Raw genomic sequence first — 18,284 nt, 5'->3', positions numbered from 1 at the left:
GGCTCCCTTTCCCACTAACTCGTCCAAGGAAAGAGACTCTACAAAGTTTTTCATATACAGGAGCTGAAGGAGTGTTGCTAAATCCTTCCAGCTACACTTGTGGTCTTTTCATTTTCGTCCCAGCAGAAGTAAAGCTTAAGCTATTTGCTGTTTCTCAAAATGTATCCTTCAGTCATTTCAATGTTTTGGTGGTCCCATTTCCCTAGGGCATCTTGATCCAGACCTTCCCAAGTCCTTCCTGCTACTCTCTGTTGCTCAGTCAGGATCATCTCTGAGAGCCTGGCACAGTGTAGAGGTGCATAGGCAGTGCTGGGGGTGAGGGGGTGCGGCTCACCCAGCTTGGCTCAGCTGTAAAATAGCAAAAAAATCACCCTACAGGAATCCATGCATGCAGCACAAGACCCACAAGCAGGGATGGACAGGCCGGTAGCCTTTTAGCAGCTCAAATCTCAAAACAGCCTAAATCAACCATGATTCATCCAGAAAATGGAACACCAGGCAGATGTTCCAAAGTCCAGGAGACATGCAGATTGCAGATGCTGACAGAGTGAGATCTCCAAGGGAGGGAAGTAAGGGGAGGGCAGCGGGGAAAGAGGCAGATGCTGGGGACACTCACAGCACAGATGCTCCTGAGTCCCCAGAAGAGCTGCAGAAGGACACACAGGAAGCAGGTCCCCCTGGCCACTCCAGGGAGGAGAACTGGGGCCAGTGGCAGTGCCTGACTCTATTCCCTTCTGAAGGGTTATAATTTATAAGCATGTATACTTTTAAAAATGACTAATGGCCCCTGGAGCAGAGCTGTGCTGCCACCCCTGCCCAGTCCACGGGCCCAAGGTTGCCACACCCCTTTACAGATCACCCTAGTCCACACCAGACTGAGCTCTCTCCTCTCTCCACTGAGCTGGCTGCTGGAACCAAACAGCCTGCCCCTGCATTTTGGCCCTGGGTCTGTCTTCTGATTTTTAGTCGGGCTGGCTGCCCCTGTGCGGGGAGCCTGGGCCCATCTGCACGCATGGCACACTCCTAATCTCTTCTCACCGTGACTAGAGGGAGTCCAGTGACCAGCCTGTGACACAGCGCCCCTGCATGACATAAGGAAGCCACCCCTTCTCCCGGCTGTGTCTACGTTGAGTGGGACAGTGGCTTGAATGGCCTCTGAGTTCTTCCAGCTCAGATCCACTGTGATTTGGTGCTTTGACCCTGTCTCCATCCTCCATTCATTAAGCAAAGGTGCGCAGTGTGTGACATTGGCCTTCATCCCCCACCTTTCTCAGCAAGGCCCCTCTTCGCTTCCCTGGCAACTCCCATTTCTGCGCACAGGCTTCCCGGAGCTTTGCTCTTAGCTGGCTCCACCTACAGGCTGCCAGATGAAGTGCCTCCCGGTTGCCATGGTTCCCAGAATGATTACGGAACACCCACAGCTCTGTGCCAGATGCTTCTACCAATGTTTTCTCCTGAAACCCTCACAGCAACCCTTGGGGAGGTGTGGACCATCACTCCTACTTTGCAGGTAGGAAAATGTGAGGCTCAGAGAGGTTGACTTCCTCAAACTAGTGGCATTTTAACCAAGGCTCCTGAAAAACCTGGAAAGTCTCCAAGACTGAAGGAGGTGAAGGTAAATGCTATCATATCAGGCATGAGAGCAGGGAGCCGGGAAGGACTGAGGCACTTTTGGGATTTCCCCTCAAATCCTACCCCAGTCCATGCCTTAAAGGTCATCCCAGTGGCACATCCAATGTCTCTTCCCTCTGTCACACACCCCCTTCACCCACATGTACCCATGGGGGATCCCCAAACCCCAGCACAGAATCTCAGCCATCTCAACACTAGCTGTGTTAAGACTCCCTGGTCTCCAGGGCTCCTGAAGGAGACAGGCCGGTCAAGGGGGCCAGAAGGTACCAGAAGGGCAGCAAGTGAGTCCAAATGTTGAGAGTCTCATTGGTCATTTGGAAAAGGCTGAGGATGCAGGCAGTGGCAGAACTCTGTGGATGGCGGTAGCCGAAGAGGATGCCTTGCTCATGGAACACCTGCAGAGGCAAAAGGAAAAGGACACTGAAGTGAGACCAGAGGGCAGCACGAAGGTCTCGGGAGAGACATCTTCCAGGCCGTGCACTGTGTGCCTGGAACGCTTGACCCCAAGTCCTTGAGCTGTTAAGCTGTTCCCCTCACTCTCTCCTTCCCTCACAGTGGCTTCTAAAATCCCGCATCCTCCAAGAAGCCTCCAGCCAGCTGGAGGAGGGAATTCAAGGGCCAGCCTCCCTTTGGGAATCCAGCCTGTCTTTGCATTCCCTGGCATACTTACTCTTGGCATGAATCTTGCCTAAGAATCCGTTTTCCTACCCCTCTGCCTGGGGCCTACAGCCCGGTTTTTGGATGCCGTTTTGGTGAGCTGACATAGATGCTGTCTTTCTGAGCCGGCAAGCCCGGCATGTCAGGGGCTGGTGGGAAGAACTCTGCAAAAGATGTCCCCGGTGCCAGGATATATTCACCAAGGTGCTTCATAAAGGGCTTTTGATGATGAGGACCATGATGCTGATGCCTGGGCTGCAGGAAGAGGAGGTGGCTGCCCACAGCATGGCTACTCAAGCCACTGCCACCCCCATGCAGCCCATTTGGCAAGTCCCCCCAAAAAACACCCCCACTGAGAAAGCTGGACTGATCAGGTGAAATATGGGGTATCAACCTGCCTGGAGTATTGTATTACAACCACTAAAAGTGGTGAGAAGATAATGAGGCCAGAGGGACAACAGCCCAGGATGCAATAAGAAGGGAAGAAACATGGAATTTAAACTGTATTCCTGCCGCAGTTAGAAGAGCTTGGGAAATTGAAGTTTACACCATGGGGCAGAGGCTGGGAGGAACATAGAAAAGTGGTGTTTAATTTGTTGAGGTAGTAGGATGGAAGGAGACCTGTTTTCCCCTTCTCTGTTGATTTAGACCAAGGGTTCTCAATTTTGACACTATTGACACTTTGGGCCAGATCATTGTTTGTTGTGGGGGCCAACCTGTGCATCCTTTCACAGCATCCATGGCCTCTATCTGCTAAACGCCACTAGCTCACACTGTCGGCACCCTGCCCCCCAAGTTGTGACAAACAGAAATGTCTCCAGATATTGCCAGATGTCCCCTGGGGGCTAAAGTCACCCCCAGGTAAGGACCACTGATTTAGATAAGTGTTGCCATACCCTTTGAAACGTAAATTATAAATGAGTAGGGTAATTGAAGCAAATAATAACAATGATAATGTTAGTAATCATAACCTAAATCAGGTCACAATAAGTTGCAAAGCCTCTCCTTTGAATTTCTAGGGCTGTGAGGGGAAGGCTAGAGGAACTTCAATCTAGCCACCCATTTCTCATTTGGGGTGCCAACTTCTTAGTGTAAGAGAGGTTCTCTGTTAAAAAAAATGTACAATATATAATACCAGAGTTTGTGCTATCTCTTTTTTTTTTTTTTTTTTTTTTTTTTTTTTTTTTTTTTTGAGACAGCGTCTTGATCTGAAGCCCAGACTGGTGTGCAGTGGTGCAGTCATGGCTTACTGCAGCCTCAGATCATCTGGGCTTCAAATGATCCTCCCACCTCAGCCACCTGAGTAGCTGGAACTACAGGAGTGCCACCATGGTCAGCTAATTTTTTTATTTTTTATCTTTTTTGTGAGACGGAGTCTCACTTTGTTGCCCAGGATAGAGTGCAGTGGTGTGATCTCAGCTCACTGAAACCTCTGCTTCCCAGGTTCAAGTGATTCTTCTGCCTCAGCCCCTCGAGTAGCTGGGATTACAAGCGCATGCCACAACGCCTGGCTAATTTTTTGTATTACTAGTAGAGACGGGGTTTCATCATGTTGCCCAGATTGGTCTCGAACTCCTGACCTTAAGTGATCCACCCACCTCGACCTCCCAAAGTGCTGCTGGGATTACAGGTGTGAGCTACCACGCCCAGCCTAATTTTTTATTTTTTGCAAAGACAAGGTCTCACTATGATGCCCAGACTCATCTTGAATTCCTGGGCTCAAGTGATTCTCCCATCTTGGCCTCCTAAAGTGCTGGGATTAGAGATGTGAGCCATTGTGCCCAGCCTTGTGCTATTTCTTGGGGTTCCAAGTCAAGTAGTCACATGGAACAGTGCAGAAGGTGAGGGGCTGCCAGAGTAATGAGTCAAATCTGGGCCCCCAAGGGACCATGTGGCCTTGAGAAAAGTGAAGCTGAGGCCCTGGGTCACAGCTCTCAGGGCCTCTGTGTAAAATGAGAGGGCTTGGCTAGCTGAATGGTCGGAACATTCCCTTCCAGCAGTAGCTCCAAGTTTTAGAGAACTCTTAGTTCAGTTCTGGGTTAAACTGGTCAACTAGAGGGAGGGGATATAACGCAGTTGGCTCATAGTCCAATGAAGAAATACTATGAATTCGGTTTGGGTCTTAGGTAATTAAAGCGATTTGTTCCAGTTTTTGATTCACCATTCAATTCTGCTGACGCCCTGGTTTATGGTGGACAGATTCCTATAATGGGCAGCAGGAATCTTGAGTTGCAGATTTCCACCTCACCAAGGCTGATGACAAGGAGGCAAATAGGCCAATGGCCTTCAGCCTTTGATCCCTGTGGAGGAGGACGGCATGTGCTTGGCGGGACTCAGAAAGCCTTCTAGCAGAAATAACAGCTCCCAGGAGCTCCACACTGGGTCTGTCCTTCTACCTTTCAAGCTTCTTTCTCTCTTCTTTTAAAGTCGTTGTTTTATAATTATTTATTAAAGCACTGGCCACTGGTTACAATGCAGACTCCATTAATCACTATTTATTCCTTCATATGAATTAGACTAGCAGATCCTATAAACCAAGAGACTTTGTGACAAGGGGCCAGTGAGAGCAGAAACCTTTCAGAGCACCGGGAATGTGGGGACGGTGGCCTGCAGGGAGGAGGCCGGGCAGGGCTGCAGGAGAGCACAGACCCTGTGACAGCCACAGTGGCAGTGGCTGAACAGAAGCTGGAGGAAAAGGTCACTCACAGTCTGTGACTACTTCCCTTCTCTCTGTGGATCCTGGCATTCCAGCAGGCGAAACCGGGGGGACTGATGTCATCAAAAGCCAGCGGGGAACAGAAGGGAAATCCATACACTGGACAACTTGACCTCATTTAGGAATCTGGCCCCAGACCTGGGGAGGATATTTTGCCACGAAAGCCAGGGCTGGGCCCAGATTTTAAAAACCTGCCTCCATCTGACCTGCTACGCTGACCCCAGAAAAGGATGGGAAGCCCAATACTGGCCATGCAATAGGGGCAGGATTCAAAGCAGCCTTTCCAAAAAAATAAATGGATGGATAAAGTGTAGTAAAAGGAGCCCCTCTGTCCCAGGACAGTGATGTTCCAGCTTAGACTAAGAAGACTGACCTGGCCCTGCCCTCCCCAACTTGAACCTCTGTCTATCAAACCCCATTGCTAGTTCTTAGTTGTACTCCTGCCCTGAGCTCCTGTGAGCACAGGAAAGGAGAAATATTCGCTCCGTCTTCCCACTCTAGCCTTAGCAAAGTGCTTTGCCTAGAGCAGACCTTCATAGAATGCAGGGTACATACATTGAAAGGACAAACTAAATATTTGACAACAATTTTGTATTCCAAACCCAGTTTGACCCCAAAGGAAAACTGCAATCATTTCCTCAACACTTCGTAGCTTGGCCTCATTTCTAAGCGCCCCCAAGTAAGCAAGTGCTTGCTTATTTGCACAGCAGAATTGATTTGTAGGACCCCACGTTGCACCCCTAGTTGCAGGCTGAGCAATTTAGAGTGAAATGAAATCAAATTATATGCAGCCTATTATTTAGAACTGAGAACCTCCAGGAACTAGGAGCGGAAGGGCACATCAGCAAGTTTTCCCTTTCAGTTCCTGCCCCAGGCTCAGCATCGAGGAAAGTCTTCTTGCATGGCCAAGACTTGCATGCACCTGCTAGCTAGCCGATGCCTACAATTCCACCGTGACAGTTAAAAGCTTTTGGTTTTTCTAGCTATTAAACTGCAAACCACCTGGAGAAAATAACTGGGCATTTTTGGCCAGCTGTAAATAAGGGCAGATTTTGATAGCCAGGAAAGAGAAGAGGCAGAGTGGGATCAGGGGGCCTCGGGCGCTATTCACATGAATTCTGTAATTCCTGCTCACTGAATCCTCACAACCAGCTTGTGAGGAAGAGCCTTTTATTGTCCCCATTTCACAGAAAAGGAAACTGAGGCCTGGAGAGGTTAGAGCACTTATTCAAGTTCTCAAAAGTAACAGAAGCAAAGCTGAAACCTAAATGCAGACAGCAGACTCCATTCCCTGCCCTCTTGTGTGCTGTCCTTCATTGCTTCCCCTGGGGAGGGCTCTGTCAGGAGATAAAACCCTTATCCCCTGGCCTGTACTGTGATTTTGGACTGTGATATACTTCTCTGAGCCTTAGATTCTTCTTCTTTAAAGTGCCATTATGAACTAAATCTGGGAGGGAACTGTGTCCCTCCCAAAATTCATCTGTTAAGTTAAAGTCCTAACAGGACCTCAGATGCAACTGCATTCAGAGATAAGGTCTTTCAAGAAGCCATTAGAGTGGGTCCTAATCCAATCTGCCTGGTGTCCCTTACAAGAAGAGGATATTTGAATTCACAGAGAGACACCAGGGATGAGCGCCCATACAGTGGTGACCTTGTACAGAGGCAGCAAGAGAGTGGCCATCTGTAAGCCAAGGAGAGAGGCTTCGCCCCTGTCCAAACCTTGATCTTGAATACCTTTCAGTCTCCGGAACTGTGAGAAAATAACTTTCTGTTGTTTAGACCACTCAGTCTGTGGTATTTTGTTGTGGCAGCCCTAGCAAACTAATACAAGCGGTGAGGTTGTGCAAGCCAGTGCCTCTCAAACTTTCTTCTAGTGTGTGCAGAGCACCTGGGCACCTTACTGCAGTGTGGTGGCTGGGGCGAGAGTCTGCAGTTCTAACCAGCTTCCAGGGCCTGCTGATGCTGCAACTGCCTCTGGCTTCAAAGCCAGACTCCCACCCTAGCATCGTGCTGTCACCTTCCTGCCCAGAATTCAGTTCCCTACAGAAGAGGAAGATCCCTCTACATAACAGGGACATGGTGACAGGGAAAGCCAGGACAGGGAATAGTTAGAGGCCAGTGGGGAGTCTGATGAGGTGTTTGCTGGCAGAGGGCAGGGGAAGAATGAGAGGGAAAAGGGGGAGGCCATGCATTGATGCAGCAATAATAATAATAATAATAATAATAATTATAATTATAATTATTATTATTATTATTATTATAGAGACAGAGTCTCACTCTGTTGCCCAGGCTGGAGTGCAGTGGCACGATCTCGGCTCCCTGCAAGCTCTGCCTCCTGGGTTCAAGTGATTCTCGTGCTTCAGCCTCCCAAGTAGCTGGGATTACAGGCGCCTGCCACCATGCTCAGCTAAATTTTTGTATTTTTAGTAGAGACAGGGTTTCAACATGTTGGTCAGTCTGATCTCGAACCCCTGACCTCAAGTGATGCACCCGCCTTGGCCTCCCAAAGTGTTGGGATTACAGGCGTGAGCCACCATGTCCGGCCTTGCTGCAGCAGTTATAACCTATCATTTGCTGGGTACCTGCGGTGCACCAGGCTCTAGGTTGGACAGTATGCCACGTCACTTGCAGGACCATGCTTAGTTCCTGCAGGACAGAAATACTTAGGCTCTCAATTAAAAGAGCATAAAACAACAATTGCACACCACACACATGCAATTACTAGAACTTTAAATAGGCTGAATTAATAGCCAACCATTGTTGGTATGAAATAATTACAGGAAAATGCCAATTTACAACACTGCTGTGATGTTTTTTAAAAAAACAACATGTCCAATATTCAGTCAAGCATAAGAATGCTTTTTGTACATGCAGTACAACATTTACAGAAGACAATGGTAAGTCTCTTCTGGCTGAACATGTAAGATGGATAAAAAGTAATGAAATAAATGATCAATATCAGAGATGGAGGAACCAAAGGATATTAATAATTTAATGGACAATAAAGTTAAAAAATGATATACAAAATGTTTTTAAAAAGTAAATAGCACTGGGCATGGTGGCTCACACCTATAATCTCAGCACTTTGGGAGACTGAGGTGGGCAGATCACTTGAGGTCAGGAGTTCGAGACCAGCCTGGCCAACATGGTGAAATCCCATCTCTACTGAAACTACAAAAATTAGTTGGACATGGTAGCGCGTGCCTGTAGTCCCAGTTACTCTGGGGGCTGAAGCAGTAGAATCGCTTGAACCTGGGAGGCAGAGGTTGCAGTGAGCTGAGATCATGCCATTGCACTCCAGTCTAGTCAACAAAGTGAGACTCTGTCTCAAAAAAAGAAAAGTAAATAGGACTCAGGTAGTGTGTACTAGGGAAGAAAAGTCCTAGTGAATGACTAGCATTATAGACAGTATTGATCTATAGCAGAAGAAAGTAAGCAAGTTGAAATAACAGAGAAATTACATCAGTTTTACATTTGTTTTAAAAATGCAGTCTTTGATTTAAGAAGTAAAAAAACTATTTTCAGTTTTAGGCATTGATTTCCAAAACTGCCATGGGCAAGCTTGTGATAATAGTATAACATAGTTGCTAAGTCTGCAGTAGGCAGAATAATGGCTCCCCAAAGATGTTCACATCGTAATTGCCAGAACCAGTGGATATGTTAGGTTACACAGCAGAGGGGCAGTAATGTTCCAGGTGAAATTGAAGTTGCTAATACACTGACCTTAAATTAGGGAGATTCTCTGGTTACCGAGGTGGGCCCAGTATAATCAAAAGGTCCTTAAAAATGGAAGATGGAGGCAGAAGAGACTCAGAGGAAAACGTGACTACAGAATAAGGTCAGAGAGATGCAACATTGCTGATGTGAAGATGGAGGAAGGGGCCAGGAGCCAAGGAGAGCAGGCAGCCTCTAGGAGCTAGAAAGGTAAGGAAACAGATTCTCCCCAACAACATCAACCAAAATCTAGATTTTACCCAGTGAGCCCCATGTCAGACTTGTAACCTACAGGACTGTAAGATCATATATTTGTTTGTTTGTTGAGCCACTAAGTTTGTGGTAATTTGTTACAGCAGCAACAGAAAACTAATGCAAGGTCAGAATTTGACCAAAAATCCAGAAGTATTCTTAGTGCTGAGTATGGTGGCACGTGGTTTGAATTGCTTACTAGGAGAATTGATTGTGCTCTCAATTAAAAGAACATAAAACATCGCTTATACACAACACACATGCAATTACTAGAACTTTAAATAGGCTGAATTAATAACCAGCCATTGTTGGTATGAAATAATTACAGCAAAATGCCAACTTACGACAGTGGTGTGATGGTTTTCAAAAAATAATGTGTCCAATATTCAGTCAAGCAAAAGAATGCTTTTTGTTTTGTTTTGTTTTGTTTTTGAGACAGTCTCATTCTGTCGCCCAGGCTGGAGTGCAGTGGCATGATCTTGGCTCACTGCAACCTCTGTCTCTTGAATTCAAGTGATTCTCCTGCCTCAGCCTCCTGAGTAGCTGGGATTACAGGCATGTGCTACCATGCCCAGAGAATTTTGTATTTTTAGTAGAGACAGGGTTTCACCATGTTGGCCAGGCTGGTCTCAAACTCCCAACATCAAGTGATCCACCTGCACTGGTTTCCCAAAGAGCTGGGATTACAGGCATGAGCCACTGTGCCTGGCCAAGAATGCTTTTTGTACGTACAGCACACTATTTACAGAAGACAATGGTAAATTTCTTCTGGCCAAATATGTAAGGCGGCTTTAAAAGTATTCTTAGTGCTGGGTATGGTAGCACATGGTTTGAATTGCTTACTAAAATTGATTAGGCTCTCAATTAGATTTTCTATGGAATAGTTCAAAGATTATACATGACATTCTCTGAATCTTCTCCCAAATGGGACATCTTGCTGAAACACATACCAAATTTGACCTTAACTACTCTCATTCACACAATGGGAATAACAAATCTGTGCTGTTAAACACTTAGATTTAATTTAGGTAAGATATAGGATGATGGGAAGAAATCAGTGTAACAGAATATTCTATTTTTAGTGGGAAATAACATTAATTTTGAATTTGAGCTCTCAACTGATATTTGTTACGAGATAGTGTTAGCAAAAGCCCACAAAAAAAATCTAGGCCTGGCTATTTCATTTTTAAAGGGATTAAAAATACATATTTATGATTTTAAATATGTATAGGACTTTTCTAAACCAAAGGAGTCATACATAAAATACATAATAAAGGTGAGATTCCAATAAGATAAAATCCAAAAAAGGAAACAAAAATGTCTTTGGACTATGAAAGAGAAGATTCACATACAGATCATCCTGAAATCAATTTCTGTAGGGATTATTTCTCTGGACATTGTAGACTAAGGTATAATTTTGACTGAGTAAAGGCCTACTGTTTTCAGTTTTCCTTATACTATCTCTTTATATTTTTCTTAATAAAATAGATGAATACTAATCTAGACATTACTTTGAGAGAGTAAAGATAGCAAGATGAGATGGTAATCTATATGGAATTAAAATATTTAATAATTTTTCTGCCTAATATAATTATCATATGGTGCAGCCTCATTACAATGTTTGAACTTTATATGAAAAATTTATAATTTTCTTGCTCAAACTGGCTTCGATTTAAAAAAAGAAAAAAATTTATAATTCATTTCTGATTCAAAATGTGGCCTTAAGAATTTTTTTTTTTTTTTTTTTTTTTTTTGGTAATTCCAGCTGTTCTACCTCAATAAAACTGAATGGAATCTCAGCAGAAGATTCTCCCAAATGAAATTAATTTAAGAAACAAAACTAAGAACTACAATGACTCAGGAATAGTGGTTTAATTTAACATCATTGTCAATAGAACACAAATTATATGATAATGTTGATTACAACACTATAACTCAATTTTACTGAAATGAAGAAGTAAAATGAATTATATGGAATAAACACACGTAATAATTTATAAATTATGCATGTTTTTGTTTTCTTACTCTTCCAAACATAAGTAATTCATCAACATAACATTTAGACATGTGCAATAGTAATTAAACTCAGTTGTTTTTCATATTTTGCTGACTTTAGCTATATAAAAATCAAAGTTTCACTTTTTCTGTCCTTATAAAGGGGCATTTGTCAGCTCAGGCACAGTGGCTCACACCTGTAATCCCAGCACTTTGGGAGGCCGAGGTGGGTGGATCACCTGAGGTCGGGAGATTGAGACCATCCTGGCTAACATGGTGAAACTCTGTCTCCACTAAAAACACGAAAAATTAGCTGAGCATGGTGGTGGGCGCCTGTAATCCCAGCTACTCGGGAGGCTGAGGCAGGAGAATTGCTTGAACCCAGGAGGCAGAGGTTGCAGTGAGCCGAGATCGTGCCATTCCACTCCAGCCTGGGCAACAAGAGCGAAACTGTCTCTAAATAAATAAATAATAAAATAAAGGGGCATTTGTTAAGGTAGAATAGAACCATTTTACATAACTGTTTGTTGGCTTCACTTATAACTTTTAAGTATTTAGACATATAGCCTATGGCCTGCATTTGTCCTCCTTATTCAGACTTAGCATATATTAAGGGCAGGTCTGGTTTCATTTGATCATCATGAGAGCATGGCAAGGTAGGGACTGTCGACCCATTTTACACATAAGAAAACAGAAGCTCAGTGAGACGAAGTTTCCAAGGTCATAATAAATACCAGAACCAAGATGCAAACCCTAGTCTTAAATTGCAAAACCCCTGTGTGCTTCACAGCACCCAGCTGGTGGAACTAAAGATTGCTACAAACATGTTTTATAGAAACGCTAAGGGTCATGAAAGTTTTCAGAAGGAAGTAATCACTGGGGATGAAGGAAGGACCTGGAAGAATGACTGGGGGACTCTGGTTCTGGCCAAATGATGGTCGATTAGATGTTATGAAGGATCCTTCTGATTAATGCAATTAATATACCGTCTGGAGTATGCATCATAAGCCAGTATATCAGCAAAATGACACAAAAGTAAAGAAGTCACGAAGCCCCAAAACAGAGGGAAACCAGGAACCCTGTGAGGTAAGCTGCATTCACCATCAGAGTCTCTGCTGCCAGATTTTATAAACAAGGGATGAAACCCAAGGCCCAGCAAAGGCAGGGAATCTAATAGGAGACTTTGCCAGTAAAGCTAGGAGTCTAACGATAAGTGAGTGTGAAATAAATTCAACCAGGCAGAAGAGGACAATAAGGAAAGTTGTTTCTCTGAAAAAAAAATCTCTCCCAAAATTCATAACCATCAAATAGTCTTCATATAGGTTTGTGGTCCAAGCCCCTACTACTTTTGTGGTCCAGGAAATCTCAAGTGAAAAAATTAAAGTGATTACAAATAGAAAGAGGTTAACATTTTGTAGTTCCCTCAGGTAAGTTACAAAAGCAAACACAAATCCTCTCTGAAGGATTTCTACTTTTTTTTTTTTTTTTACTTGAGACAGAGTCTTGCTCTGTCACCCAGGCTGGAGTGCAATGGCGTGATCTTGGCTTACTGCAACCTCTGCCTCCTGAGTTCAAGCTCAAGCTATTCTTCTGCCTCAGTCTCTTGAGTAGCTGGGATTACAGGCACGTGCCACCACGCCCTGCTAATTCTTGTACTTTTAGTAGAGACAGGGTTTCGCCATGTTGGTCAGGCTGGTTTTGAACTCCTGACCTCAGGTGATCCACCTGCCTTGGCCTCCTAAAGTGCTGGGATTACAGGCGTGAGCCACCACACCTAGCCGGATTTCTACTTTAACACAGGCATGCACACATAGGGAAATAAAACACCATGAGAGAGAAACAGCAGAAACAGTAGATGGCAGAGACAGAGATCAAAGTACAAATATTAAAATGTAAAATAACTGTGTTTAATATATTTAAATAAATAAAGATAAACAGGAAACAAGCCAATTTGAAAAAACAGGCTGGGCTTAGTGGCTCAACCCTGTAATGCCAACACTTTGGGGACCGTGGTGGGTGGATTACTTGAGCCCAGGAGTCTGAGACCAACCTAGGCCACACAGTGAGACACCCTCATCTCTACAAAATTAAAAAAAAAAAAAAAAAAAAAAATTAGCTGGGTATGGTGGAGCAGAGCTGTAGTCCCAGCTACTGGGAAGGCTGAGGCAGGAGCTTCACTTGAGCCCAAGAGTTTAAGGCTATAGTGAGCCATGATTGCACCACGACACTCCAGCCTGGGTGACAGAGCAAGACCCTGTCTCAAAAAAAAAGAGCCTAATATAACTTTTAGAAATTAAAAAATAATAATTGAAATTTAAAATACATCAAAGGAATAAACAATACACTAAACCTGTCTGAAGAGAAAATTAGTCAACTGAAAGATCCAAAGAAAGTACCCAGAATGCAGTCCAGAGAGAGTAATAGATAGAAAATATGAAAAATCTAATAAGAGACACAGAGAACATTTCTCCAGAAGGAGAAAATATAAATGGTTTTGATGTGCTATTTGAAGAAATAACTGATACATTTCTGGAATTATTGAGTCATCAGTCTTCAGATCCAAGAGGTTAAGTAGACAGTTGGTGTTCACCAGATATTACATGTGCTTTTCCACATTCCTCAGACTTTCTCAACGTTAGGTTGGGGCCATGTGACTATTTCTGGGTAATGTTACTTCTAGGCCAGAAGAGTTAAAAGCAGAGGCGCAGTAGCTCATGCCTGCAATCCCATCACTTTGGGAGGCTGAGGTGGGCAGATCACCTGTAGTCAGGAGTTCGAGACCAGCCTGGCCAACATGGTGAAACCCCATCTCTGCTAAAAATACAAAAATTAGCCAGGTGTGGTGGTGCATGTCTGTAATCCCAGCTATATGGGAGGCTGAGGCAGGAGAATTGCTTGAACCTTGGAGGCGGAGGTTGCAGTGAGCCAAGAGAGTGCCACTGCACTGCAGCCTTGGCTACAGAGCAAGACTTGGTCTAAAAAAAAAAAAAAAGCAGAAAGCCTTCTTGCAGATATCACTACACACTTCTGCAGGACCTTTCGGAGGGACTCTTCAGTACTGAGCCACTCATCATGCCCCAGGAATTGCTTTTGGCCAATGGGCACTAGTTATACTCCTCCCCGGGGGCTGTGTATATCCACTGATGAGGGATCAAGGTCCTGGCCTCCTTTTCCCATTTGGGACAACTCTGAAAGGTCAGCTAACCTCCAGAGCTCCTGAGTGACTGGTGGAGGCTTCTAACGCAGCTTCTCCTTCTGCACATCCTGCCTCCTTCACATCCTTGCAGGTGTTCCTGAGAATACTTCCCCATAAACTTCCTGTGCCCGAATCTTTTTCTCAAAGTCTGTTTCTAGGAATACTAACTTTCTCTTCTCCTCCCATCCAAGCTCGAACCTGGCCCAGCCCTGCCTAGTTTCTGAGATCAGGCGAGATAGGCGTGTTCAGGGTGGTATGGCTGTAGACCCTTGCTTCCCCTTCTGGGATGACCTCAGAGGCTGCAGCTGGGAGATGGTGGATCTTCCATCTGCCTGGGTGTCTCAGTCCCTCACTGACCACTTAGCTACGTAGTGTGATGTGAAATAACCTTTGCTATGTTAAGTCACTGAGCTATATGGGGTAATTTTTAACTCAGCATAGCCTGACCCTGTCTAGTACAGCTATTCATGTTAAAATAGCTGAAGTGACCACTAAACTAATTCACAGAGCATATTTCTAACACATTAATTATAAAACAGGTGGAAGGGAAAAATAGCATATGAAAAGAAAAAAAAGATGAATGTAAAACTCAATCCAAGAAAGTAAGGGAAACAAGGAACAAATAGAGAAAACAAGACAAAAGCATTTAAGACAATGAAAATAAATGTGGATATCAGTAATCATTATAAATATAAGTAGACTAAACTATCAGCTAAAAGACAAATATTGTCAAACTAATAAAATCTCACCATGTGCTGTTTACAAAAGACACAGTTAAAATATAATCATGGGGAAGGATTGAAAGTCAAAGGAAGGAGATAAGCCAAACAAATGATAACAAAAGCTAGAGTGGTTATATTAATATCAGATGCATTCCAAGGCAAAAAGCATTACTAGATATAAAGATAATCACTACAAAATCATACCTTTGCATCACCAGGAAGATAGAAAATAGGACAGTTATAAACTTGGATATACATAAAAAACACAGGCTCAAAATACATAAAGCAAAAATTAACTTACAAGAAGTAATTTGCAAATTTGCCACTATAGTGGCAGATTTTTTTTAACACGTCTCAATTATGCATAGATCAACTAGAACAAAATTAGTGAAAATATAAAGATAATTGATCTTATGGACAAATATGGAATACTTCCTCCAACAACTGGAGACTATACATTATTTATAGGCACACTTAGAAGATTTATGAAAATTATTCATATGCTAGGCCATCCAGCTAGTCTGAACAAACGTCAAGGATTGGAATAACACAGGGACCAAGATCAATTAAGTTAAATCAATAGTATAAAAACTCCATATACTTGGAAGCATAGAGTTACCATATGATCCAGCAACTCCACTCCTGGGTTGTTCACCAAAGAGACTGACAACTTGTCCACCTAAATGACTATAAATATTTATTTATAATAGCCAAAAAATAGAAACAACTCACCTGTTCATCAACTAATGAATGGATAAACAAACTATGGTCTATCCATTCAATAGACTATGATTTGGCCATTAAAACAATACTGATAGATGCTACAGCGTAGATGAACCCTGAAAACATCCTGCTAAGTGAAAGAAGCCAGTCAGAAAAGGCCACATATTGCACCATTCCGTTTGTGTGAGATATCCACAACAGGCAAATCCATACAGACAGAAAGTAGGTTAGGTGGTTGCCAGGAACTGAGGGGATATAAAATAGCTGCTAACGAGTGCAGTTCTTTCTGGGGTGATGAAAATGTTCTAAAAACTGGTGATCATGGTGATGGTTTTGTGCAACATAATCTGTGTTCAACATACGAAAACCCACTGAATTGTATGCTTTTACAGGGTGGATTTTGTAATATGTGAATTGTATCTCAACAAGGCTGTTATAAAAAACATCTTTCCATCAAGAAAATTCAGCTGTAGGGCCAAGTTGTTCCCTGCACAACTCCAGAGGTTGCCATGCACGTAGACTAAAAGGGAAATGGTGCCGCCTTAGAGTTGGGCAATATGGTGGCTCTGCCCAGGTAATTTCCCAGATAAATTCTACCAACCACTCAGGAATGTATAATTCTAATATTAGATATTTTTCCCCATAGAATAAATAGGCAGCAATCTCCAACTCACTTGTGGTTGGCATAATCTGAATCCCAGGTCCAGGCAAGGACAGCATAAGAAGAAAACATTATAGGCCAACTCATTAAATCGACTTAAAGATCCTGAACAAAATATTAGCTAACTGACTCTAGCAATAGATTAAAGAGATATTGCATCATAACCAAACTGTATTTAAAACAAGAACAAAAAATTGGTTTAACATTAGTAAATCAAATCAATGTAATCACCACATTAACAACTTAAATAAATCATGTATGATCATCTCAAAAGATACTGATTGGAAAAAAGAGTTCTGTAAAATTCATAAAGGAGGCTGGTCACGGTGGCTCACGCCTGTAATCCCAGCACTGTGGGAGGCTGAGGCGGGTGGATCACCTGAGGTCAGGAGTTTGAGACCAGCCTGGCCAACATGATGAAACCCCATCTCTACTAAAAAATACAAAAATTAGCCAGGCGTGGTGGCACTTGCCTGTAGTCCCAGCTACTTGGGGGGCTGAGGCTTGAGAATCGCTTTAACCTGGGAGGCGGAGGTTGCAGTGAGCCGAGATTGCGCCACTGCACTCCAGCCTGGGTGACAGAGCGAGACTCTGTCGCAAAATAAATAAAATAAAATATAATAAAATTCATAAGGGAAGGCCGGACACGGTGGCTCACACCTGTAATCCCAGCACTTTGGGAGGCTGAGGCAGGTGGATCACGAGGTCAGGGGCTCAAGACCAGCCTGGCCAAGATAGTGAAACCCCGTCTCTACTAAAAATACGAAAACTAGCTTGGTGTGGTAGCGGGCACCTGTGATCCCAGCTACTTGGGAGACTGAGGTAGAGAATTGCTTGAACCTGGGAGGCAGAGGTTGCAGTGAGCTGAGATCTCACTACTGCACTCCAGCCTGGGTGATAGAGTGAGACTCCATCTCCAAAAAAAATACCCTTAATCTGATAAAGATGAAAAGATTACTTATTATATATACACACATACACACACAGCAAACATACTAAATGGTGAAATGTTAAAAGCATTTCTTTTCATTAAAACCAAGAACAATACAAAGATGCCTGCTATCACGACTCCTATTTTATATATATATATATATATTTTTTTTCTTTTTTTGAGACAGAATGGTGATTGCCTTAAAATCACCCACCTCAGCATCCCAAAGTGCTAGGATTACAGGTGTGACCCACCAAGCCCGGCTCCTATCGTATTTTAATAAGCAACCAGGTGATTCTGATATTGGTGATCTAAGCACCCTCTCTGAACAGCCCCGGGCTGGAGAAACCATTTACCCATTGAGGTGGCTCCTTGTTCCCAGTGCCTGAGCCCACCTACCAAACACCAAGGCCAGCCACTGATCTGGCTACGCTTCCTTCGTTCATAATAATCCCACTGTTCTATTTCATTTTTCTTGGATCTTCACAATTGCCCTGTAAGACTGACTTAACAGGAGTCACCTCCATTTTATAGATAAGAACACTGAGACTGAGGTTATGACTGGGTGGCAGAGCTGCAGTGCAAGTCTGGAAACAGCGTTGCTTCTCCTCTCTGTGTAGACCAGTGCCTCAGGGAACCCTCCTGTCCATGCCCCTAAACTAAGGCATCTGGGACTATGGGATGTGTTTACCTGTAGCCTGTGAGTCAAGGCTGTAGTTAATTAAAGCTTAGCAGTTTGGTTGGGCGCAGTGGCTCACGCTTGTAATCCCAGAAATTTGGGAAGCCGAGGTGGGCAGATCACTTGAGGTCAGGAGTTCAAGACCCAGCCTGGCCAACACAGTGAAACCCTGTTGTTACTGAAAATACAAAAATTAGCTCTGTGGTGGCGTGCACCTGTAGTCCCAGCTACTTGGGAGGTTGAGGCAGGATAATCGCTTGAACCTGGGAGGCAGAGGTTGCAGTGAGTCATGGTTGTGCCACTGCACTCCAGCCTGGGTGACAGAGCGAGACTCTGTCTCAAAAACAAACAAACAAACAAACAAACAAACAGATTAGTAATTTGACACTCGATGTTCTTGTTTCCT

At 43.8% G+C, this 18,284-nt stretch overlaps 1 protein-coding gene across 1 annotated transcript in view; it reads right to left on the bottom strand.

The window, feature by feature from the left end:
* Window positions 1–18,284, bottom strand: part of PAQR5 (progestin and adipoQ receptor family member 5) — a 62,626-nt gene that overhangs the window by 23,211 nt on the left and 21,131 nt on the right. Inside the window, exon 3 of the mRNA XM_038010097.2 lies at window positions 1,900–2,027. Coding sequence (XP_037866025.2) covers window positions 1,900–2,027 — 128 coding nt within the window. The remainder of the gene's footprint in view (window positions 1–1,899; window positions 2,028–18,284) is intronic.

This window comes from Chlorocebus sabaeus, chromosome 26 (assembly GCF_047675955.1).
Source record: "Chlorocebus sabaeus isolate Y175 chromosome 26, mChlSab1.0.hap1, whole genome shotgun sequence".
Classification (NCBI taxonomy): Eukaryota; Metazoa; Chordata; class Mammalia; order Primates; family Cercopithecidae; genus Chlorocebus; species Chlorocebus sabaeus.
This window is presented reverse-complemented; position numbering and strand designations above follow the sequence as displayed.